This window comes from Pithys albifrons, chromosome 3 (assembly GCF_047495875.1).
Source record: "Pithys albifrons albifrons isolate INPA30051 chromosome 3, PitAlb_v1, whole genome shotgun sequence".
Lineage (NCBI taxonomy): Eukaryota > Metazoa > Chordata > Aves > Passeriformes > Thamnophilidae > Pithys > Pithys albifrons.
Window position 1 is genome coordinate 75,674,396 of NC_092460.1, and position 10,000 is coordinate 75,684,395.

The 10,000-nt window shown below is 37.5% G+C and overlaps 1 protein-coding gene across 3 annotated transcripts in view; it reads left to right on the forward strand.

The window, feature by feature from the left end:
• The window catches only part of FOXP2 (forkhead box P2), a 194,336-nt gene that overhangs the window by 5,547 nt on the left and 178,789 nt on the right, over positions 1 to 10,000 (forward strand). For all 3 annotated transcript variants that reach the window (XM_071552433.1, XM_071552436.1, XM_071552432.1), the window contains exon 2: positions 6,287 to 6,464. In XM_071552433.1, coding sequence (XP_071408534.1) covers positions 6,297 to 6,464 — 168 coding nt within the window. In that variant the 5' untranslated portion in view covers positions 6,287 to 6,296. The remainder of the gene's footprint in view (positions 1 to 6,286; positions 6,465 to 10,000) is intronic.

Genomic DNA, 10,000 nt, shown 5'->3' on the forward strand with positions numbered 1-10,000 from the left:
TAGACCTTCCTTGCTGTTTTGGAAAGTGAACTGTTGTTTAATAATCAGATGACTGTGACAACATACTCTTGAATTTTAGAAAGCATATAAATTATTGTGCCCTGAACTGACCTACTATTTTTAGTAGTCCAGAAGAATTGAGATGGTGTGAAAAGATACAGGCTTGAAAATACAGGATAGCTTTTAGTTGAGTATGATATTCTACCTTCAATACCTTTATCTGACTGTTGATGCCGGTCAGTTAGGGGAATGTTCATTTAAACATTGGATAGGTAAACCATAGTACACAGACAGTGGGGGAAAATTGTGACTTATAGTAGAGCGATATATATATTTTAGGGAATGCTTGTTTTTTCAGTTACAGTTTAGTATAAATCAATTAATCTGATTTCTTAATGCCTTCTCATGGCAGCCAAGTGCACCTGTTAACACTGTGGGAAGAATACATGTTTTCTTTACCTGGCACTGTGTGTGTGTGAAGATGGGAGTGGTGTTGAACTGCTGGTTCTTGTCTCAAGTAAATAAATCTAATCTGTAGTAATTTGCAAGGAATCCAGCTGTCAATTTTCTTGTAAATCTCTGTTAAAAAATGGTCTTCAGAGGCCCAACATATGAGTGCCCACTTAAAAGTTTCATACTGCAACTTAAATTCTTCAGAATATCAGTGCTTTCTGTGTTATGATTGAGACTCTGTTGTCCCATTTCTGCCTTTTTTAATCCGTTTTTGAACTGTTGCTTTACTCAGAACTACCATCTTTGGAAGTGAGACTATTCTAAATAGTAAAATGATTACCTGGCTTTGCATAGATGATTTTTTTTATCATGATAATTCCATTTTTTCTCATGAAAGGTGCTGACTTCACTCACTTATGCAGATGATATGTATTCTTTCTGATTATGCTAAGATACACCTGTAATGCACAACTGGAACCTCTGTTTTCCTGAAAGACTTTCCAGCACAAGGTGTTTGAGCATACTTTACATTTTTACAAGGAAAACGTAAATATATGAGTAGATAGTAGTGTATTAAATGTACTAATATAAATACTTTATTTTGCACCTACCAATATAGATACTTTCTTCTTTGGTATTTCAGTAGTGTTTGACATAATTAGTGCTTTAAACATAATTATATTTATTATTTATACATTACACTTATATATATATATTTGGTTTTATTTAAACATATTAATTTATGTACATATTTTTAAAAATATGCAGTGACATACGCCTCTGCTTAATTCAATGTTTGAAAGCTAAATGTTTTAGACAAAGTGAAAAAAAATCTCAAAGCTTCACAAATATTCTCTTAGCTTTCCAAATTTTTATTCTCACACACTCAGCTGTGTCCTTAATATTTGGCATTTTGATTTATTAAGCAATCTTAAATATTAAAGAGTTTTAGCTTACCAGGAAGACTTCATATGCATTGTGCCTTGTGTCAATGATGAATTAATTTCACCAGAGCACAAAAGTTACTATTATTTAAGCCTAGCTCCTCACCATTGCTTTTAGATCATAGGCCGGTTTCAAAAGGCTGCAGGTTAGGCTGTGTTTTAAGGAGGAAAGCGAGACAAGTGCATGGCCATTGGCACTGAGCAGTGTGTGCTGTGAGTCTGTCTTGTCTGTGTATCAACCAGCATGGGCACCTTAGCACCAGTGCAAGGGTCTGGGAATGTGAGTGTTGCCGTGGCTGGGATGGCTCACCCCATAATGGGGTAGGCAGCTGCTCTGACTCCTTGGAGGTGGTCTGTGCTGGTGGTTGCAGCCTCCACTTCTCTAGCCCTGGGCTCAGCACACCATGAACACAAAACCAGTGTCACTGCTGGGGGCGCCAGGAGGGTCTGGCCACGGGGCTGGATCCTCGCATGCCACACACGTGGCACCGCACGCTCGAAGCGTGGCTGCGGGTGCAGGGCGGGGTGGGACATGCTGCTGGCCCCACACACATCCCCTGGTGGCAGCTTTGGTGCAGCCACTGCCACTCCCACAGGGCCCGGGCCGAGCACAGCCTGGACCTGGCATGGGATGGCAGAGCCCACCAGCACGGCCTGGCCCTGGCACAGCATGTCAGAGTCCAGCAGCATGGCCTGGCTCTGGCATGGCATGGCAGAACCCACCAGCATGGCCCGGCCCTGGCATGGCATGGCCGAACCCACCAGCATGGCCTGGCCTTGGCATGGCATGGCATGGCAGAGCCCACCAGCATGGCCTGGCCCTGGCACCGAATGGCAGAGCCCGTGAGCCCGGCATGCCACACACCCTGCCATAAAGTGAGGAGCTCTAATTGTGCTACAGCGCGCTATCCTGCTATTTGTACAAATAAAAGACCCCGTCTTGATGCAAAATAAACACAAAAGCACTGTTGTGACTATAACAGGGAGTCATATACTAATTTATATAATAAGTGGTTGTGCACGCTTTATTCAAGATCATGGCTGCAAGAAATGGCATGAATTGCTGGGTGTGTTTAATGCTGGATTATAGCAATTTGAAACATGTCAAACACATGGCTAATGCCTCATGCTTCACTCATTCTTGCGTAAACCTGCATAGCCACCATCCATTATACCCTTGGTAACAACACAATTCTGCAAGTAAATATTGTTACACTAAGTAACCTTTCAATTCAAGTTGTTTAGGAAGAGAAAATGCAATCTTGTGCAGTCAGTTCCAGTGTCAGTTTAATGTTTCAAAAGGGAAGTGGTGTAGAGAATAAGTATCTGTGCAGTGACTTGCTGGTTTAAAACATGCACGTGTGCACATGCATGCACACGCGCACACAGAAAATGTCCAGTTCAGTGCAGGGGAGAAAAGTAAAGCTGTCGCTTCTAACTTCACAGGAGGAGTATTTTTTTCTTTTTGGTATGGGCGATAGCTTGGTTACCCTGACAAGATTAGGCATTCAACCTGCTGTGCAACCATGCACTAACATAATCTGCAGTTTCTATCTCTCTTGCAGAGAATAGCAAATATTTTCCCCATACTTTTGTATAAAATAGCAGGTAGCACCTTTGGCATCCAGAGTTGTGGAATCACAGTGGAAGTAGGTGCTGGTGAATGTTTGTGTCTGTGAATGTGGGCGCATGTGTGCCTATGTAGGCACGCTCATGACTGACAGCAAGTGTGACAGCAAGAGAAAAAGAGAAGGATTAGTATGAATGTGTACAAATGTATGTAAATAGGAACATGTATATTTTTTAATCATATTTGAATTACTAAACTTTCAGCCTTAGTATCTGGTAGTCATCATATTTCCTTTTTGTTTATGATTATTATGCTAACAACCTGCACTGCTGTTGTAAAAGCAAGAACAAAAATACATTAGCTTTCTTAGTGAGATGTTGCAGGTTCAAATTATTTTGCCACCAATAACTGAAATTACTGTTAGATAGATACTGGGAATAATCTTTGTTTAGGTGTTTCCAGTGCTTTAATTTTGAGTGTTTAGAGTTGATAGTACCTACGTGCACAAGTGAGCAGATTCGTGTGTGTGCGTGTGCGCGCGCCTGTGTGTGTGTGTGTGTGTGTGCGCGCGTGTGTGTATGCGTGTGTGTGTGTGTGTGCGTGTGTGTATGCAAGGGGAGAGAAGGGAAAAGAAAAAGATTCTGTGCTTTTACTTTCTTCAGCAGCCCTTTTTCAGTTGATGGTGATGAGGAGGGGACAGTGGACAACCAACACAGAGCATTACTCAAGCTGAAGTTTCTGTGTTGTTTTTAAAAATACCCTTTTTCAACAAGAAAAAACCCCATACTTTATTTTTAACAGAATTATAGGAACTCTTTCTTCTTCATATAAACACTTCAGTATTTCTTCAACTTCACTTCAAAATAAATCACCCTTTTTAGTTTGTTACTCTGTAGTTTTCTTCTTTCTGTACACAGCTGGTGGGTCAGATTTGTTGTTTTCTATTGCTAGAATGGTGTTACTGGTCACGTTACATTATACCGATTCTGCTGGCTCACAGACACTTTAACTCAAAATGCAGAGCCAGGACTACACTCTGGGGCTTTGCAAGGATACAAAATCCACAAGACATAAACCCCTTTGGTTAATATGAACTGGAAGATGTTTAACCCTTCTCTGCTAATTGTAACGAAAGAGTCAGAAATGGATGAAATTTCTGGGTGTTTTCTAATGTTTTGATTATCTAACATTTACACCTCTTTGCCCTTTTTGGCTAAATGTACCACTGTTATTGTCTAGGGTTCAAATTTGTAAAAGATGAACCTGTCTGTTGGTTAAATCTTTGTTTGACTAAAAGAGGATTAATGTTTGAGTTTCCCAAATTTCCAAATCCTTGTAACGATACAGTTGATGAAGTGTTTTAAATAAATTTTCACTCTGATATACATGTCTTTTTATTGAAAGTAAATATTGTAAAAATCGGAAAGGGCTGTCTGCTTCCACAGTTGTGGCATACCCACATTAGAATTTTCATATAACTACTAAGGGCAATCAGACCCTTTTCTCTGAATATTTTAAACATTGTACATGTAAAATTTATGCCTAATTTGAATACTTATTAGCTGCCTAATCTCAGAAAAGGGTATTAGCTTTGTTTTTGCCTTGTAAAATTCATCATGGCGTGTATCACATTTTCAATTTCTATTATTTTTCTTCACTGATGTTCCTAAGTGTTTAAGAAGGGCTGTTTGTTCATAAACACATCTGGTGCTGCTGTTGTTTACTGGGCTGTAACAGCTGCCCGCCTTTATGTTAATGATATTTGTGTTTAGGTTTTTTACATCCTGTTTTTTTCTGACCAGACTATCCTTAAACAACTCACCTTTTGATATTTTAACATTCTTTACACAATGTATTCTTTCACTTTATCTTGTTGGTGCTTGTTTGTGGTAACTCATACTGCATTTTAATTAATATCCCATGCACATCGTTAAAGTTGTAATAATATTTTTCCTGCCTTTTTTTCTTTTTTTTTCTCTCAGGGAAAGGCAATTGCTCATATTTTGCAAGGGAACAAATAGCTAAGTGAAATAATTAAGCTAAACAGAAAGCTTTGTTTCCTCTTCTGAGTTTGCCTACACATCCCTCTCCCTTCAGAGGTGTCCTTTTAAAATCACAGCTCAGCCAGGTTGTTGTGAGGACTCTGTCAGTACATCGGGAGTAAGGATGAAGGAAAGTCCATTCTGACCCTGCAAAAGCAGGAGAGGACTTTGGTTGCTCTGTGGCTCTGAGAAGAGACACTGACCTTTCCATATTACAGATACAAAATGTGCCTTGAAATTCTGGTTTGTAAGGGCACGTTGTTCTTTATTTACTGCAAAGATTTCAACTGATCTTGGCAGGACATCTCATTGCTATCCTGAAAGTACAGTATATTTATGCAGTGAAAATGATAAAACATTTATTACTGTAGAGAAGGTAATATGCATAATTTATGCTGTTTTTAGCACAATCATTAGTGATATTCTTGATAGATTTTATTTCCAGCTTTCATATCTAATACATGCCTGGAAAATTAATTTTATATCTTTCATTTATTTGCCTATGTTAAAATTGAGTTTTAAGTCATCTTCAAGTGAACAGTTTGATTGCTGCTCATGCATAAGCTTAATTACTTCCCAGGAAGGACAGTATTAAATGTTTTAAATGTCAGAAAAATAAATGAATATCAGCCGTTTGATTAAAAAAATAGGCAATATCTGACGTGTTTGCAGCAGGAGCTTTTTCTTAAAATGCCTCCGAGGCAAAATTTTATTTAGTCACAAAAAAGGAGAAGCCCATTATACTATTTATCATTGGTTGATACCATATGATTTGTAACACCCTTACAAAATTTTAATTTTGTATGATTAGCTGTGCATCATTAAACAACAGTCTTGCATAAGATATGCTGTAAAATTCTGACAGAATCAAGATAGTGAATATTTTAAATAAGGCTGTACAGTCATCCATGGTTGTCAAAGCTAGATAATAGGAAATATAGCGCAGTATGTGAAATCGTGCCTTCACTTAAAGTGATTTTATAGGTAGACTTTAAAATGTAGTCGTTCATAAATGCTATTGACCATGCTGCCTGCGTGGTGTGTTATTTTGGCCGTTAAATGGAAGCACACAAAGCTTGCTTATAGAAACCATAATTCCAGTGATTAGTAGCTGTATGAAAGCAGAGTTTGCATCGCATTTCCTGGTAAACGGCTCTGGGAGGCTTTTTTCTTCTTCTAAAGATGCTGTCTGTGTAATTGGCAGAGAGGGACATCTTGATAATGGAAGTGTGAAGGTGTAACGCGTGTGTTAATTGATACTTCTTAATCACTTTTAGGTATTAAGTCATGATGCAGGAATCTGCGACAGAGACAATAAGCAACAGTTCAATGAATCAAAATGGAATGAGCACTCTAAGCAGCCAATTAGATGCTGGCAGCAGAGATGGAAGATCAAGTGGTGACACGAGCACTGAAGTAAGCACAGTAGAACTGCTGCATCTGCAACAACAGCAGGTAAGTTTGTTTTGTTTCCTGTTTGTTTTTAAAGAAATAAAAGGGCTGTTTTCAGAGGGGTACCCTTTTGCAGAGCCTCGCTGTGTGCTGAATTTGAAGTGTCGTGGAAGTGAAGAGTGTGGAGTATTATTTGTTGTTGTTTTAGTGCATGTTAAGGTTGCAATGCAAGGGTCCCGTTCTCGTGGTGGCAACATCTTGCTGATACAGCTGCGCGCCATCGCACTCGCCCGGTGATTAAAGTCCCGCAGCGTATTTATAAAAGTTGTGCCGAAGCCTTGCAGTGCTTGTTTTCAGAACTGTTAGTTTACTGTGTGATCGGGAGCACAGGACATGGTGCAGGGCTTTCCACCAGAGGGCCACATTACTTGAGACTTCGCTTTGCTTGCAGTGAATTGTGCCAAGTCAGAGCTGGGCAGTAAAGGGACCCTAGCAAAGGGACCAGTGATCTCTCACACTAAAGATGCTTTGCTGTTGTAGGTGTAAATAAAAATTGCTGGTCAGTTCAGAAGCAGTGAAATAAAAGAGAACTTGTGTTGTTGTCTATGTGTGTGTGTGAGTGTAACATGGATGTGTGATTTTGAAAATACAGGAAAAGAGAGAAGCAGCTTTTCTGTAGGTATATTTTAATTCTCACTTTTAAAACATTTTTTAAGTTTATCTGTTTATGTTCTCATCAAGTTAATGGATAACTGCTGTTATGTTTAAAACTGTAAAATTAAACTGTAGTCTCGCTGCTGCTGCCATCTAATTATGAGATGCAATCCATTAATTTTTGTCACTGTAAGATTTCTGTATCTTTTAAAACCTGTGCAAACATAACTCCTATTTTGTCTACCCAAGGAGTTGCCTCCTCATCAGGGGACACAGATTGTACCAATCTGTGAACTGAATCCCAGTTTGTTTTGTAAACAATTGGAGTCTGATTCTGCAGAGTGCCCAGTACCTGCTTCGAACTCCTGAAGTCTTCGGTGTCTTGTCCTCTCATCTGCTGAGGCCGCTCACCACCTTTCGAGTTCAAACCCTTGATTTTAAATACTGAGGTTTTTCATTTACAATGTCAGGTATTGCATTAATGTAAGGAAAGTTGTCTCCTGTAAGATAGAGTATTACAAAAACACTATTTCATAGAAACATGTTTTAACATGATAGATAAATTGCATGTGTACGGGTTTCTGAAATAACAGGTCATAATAGCTCTTAAAATTGAATCATTTTTAGTGCTGAATTAAGCAGTGTACACTAGCTACGTTTATAGTTAAATATTTTAAATGGTGACAGAAAATGTGGAAGAATGAAATAGTTATAGATTGAAATATGAGAAGTTGTTAAGGCTTAAATCTGTGCCTTGCTTCAAATTTGAGTCTATTAACAATTAAACACTTAAAGTACTGCAGTCTACTACAGGTTTCAGTGTCTTCATAAAGTTTTTAGCAGGTTTCTACCTCTATTATCTGTATATATGTACCTTGCGTTTTTGTATTACTTTCATATAAGTTGTATGCATACACATATACAAAAACTTAAAACTGTTTTCATTGAAAATCATGCCATCATCTTTATTCAGGTGTTCAGATTATAACAGCATTTTAAAATCTTTATTGAGAGAGAGTGTATTTAATGGCCAAATTTTTTTTGAAAGCTAGATTTAAGTGAAACACTTTAAAATATAAAAATACCAAGAGACTAGTGTGCTACTTACATGTTTCTCAATGTAACAGTCCTAGGCATGTGTAGCCAATTTGTCCATACAGTCACAGATTCCAGTAGATAGCATTTGCAAAGACCACAGAGAATTACAACTGAAGATGAAAATATCCAGTTGAGTACTAATAACAGGCAGGTTCTGAGGGGACAGGCTTAGAAGTGACAATCTTTTCTTCAAAACTGTGATTAGATCTTAAATAAGCAGACAGGCAAAGTAAAACCATGGGTACAGTTAATAGGACTCGAGAGGCATTTTATGGAAGGGTCTGCACCATAGGATTTAAATACAACTTGAGTTAGGCGTATAAATCCTTCCATAAAATATGTTGATGTGAAACATAAACACTGGTAAACATGCAGTAGGCTGTCCTTTATATAACGGGCATAGCTTTGTGCTACTTTCACTTTTCTTCCTTTTCTCTCGCCCCCCCCCCCCCCCCAGTTTTTGGCCAGATGCAGTTTGAAATATCAAGGGAAATGATGGCTGGTTTTATTTTTGTCATTGTAGTAACTCTCTAAGATATTATTTTTAATGTGCAACTTGTCTAACAAACTTTGACAAGTAGAAAAACAGAGCAAACCCCATTGTACCTGTGGTTATTATTCTTAAGATTTTTTTTATTGTTTAAATATGTGCAAGATATAATGTACTGATCTCATAGTTTAACATTCCGGTTTTGGCTTCCCTGAGGCATTTTATTGTGGGCCTTCATATGAACAAATTAAGTTTGTTATAGCTTTTTCTAAAAGAAGCAAGTAAATGATTGCTGGTTTTAATAATTTCCATCAACTGGGCGGCAGCTACATAAAGCGATGCTAATGCTTAAGAATAGGTATATCAGACGAGTAAAATCACAAAATATGTTTTCACTGAAGTGGCATAAGTATTTACTGGATAAAGTTAAACATGAGAAATTTTAGACTATATAAAACCAGCAAGTGGGTAAGTTAATTTTAAGTTACATAGGTGGTGGATTTACAGAAAGCAAATAATCTAAGGCACTGTTCATTAGGTTCTTGCAAGCAATTATAGGGAGTTTGGACAGTTCTGTTATTTGCTTGATGAACTGTATTTTTGTGATCTTTATATAGAAATGAGAAGTTTGCCTTAAATCAGGGAGTTATTCCTCATCCATGTATCAAGAGAGAATGACAGTATTCTGTAATATATTGTAATATATACTTGGTGATAAATGGATTGGGTGCTGTCACAAGTGATCAGGTGGACTTTGAAGACGTATGACTAGAACGTAAGCAACTTTTTATCTTACTGTCGATATTTATAAATTCATAAATATTGCTAAAGCGAATATAGATTTTTATTATTAAAATACAATGCGACCTGTAATCTGCTTAGACTTGTTTCTTCTGCTTTTTTTGGCTCAGGGTGAGCATTCTTTCTCATATGTGTACATTTGTACACTTCTGAGGCTTTTGCTTTCATTTTTTTCCTCGTTTGTTAAAATCTGTGTTTGATTCTAGAATGTGTAATACATGGAAAAAGCATATCCTTGATTAAATACATTGACAGATTATTCTGCATTAGATGTAGAATTTTATTTTTATATTAAGTTTGTAGAATTAATTGTTTGTGTCACTAAGGTCAAAATAGTTGCTAAAAAACCATGATTGCTTTATGGGGTAGATTTGAGCTTGCATTTTGAGTATTCATTAAGTCAGTGCTTCCAAGATAATCTTTTTAAATGTTTTATGGGAATTTATTGCTTTGAAGCTGTTTCAGTTGACTATGTATAAAATTATTTTTCCAAAGCAGTTTTATTTCTTTGGTGTATCACTTATCACTAGCATTTCATTGATGGAAAATACAAATA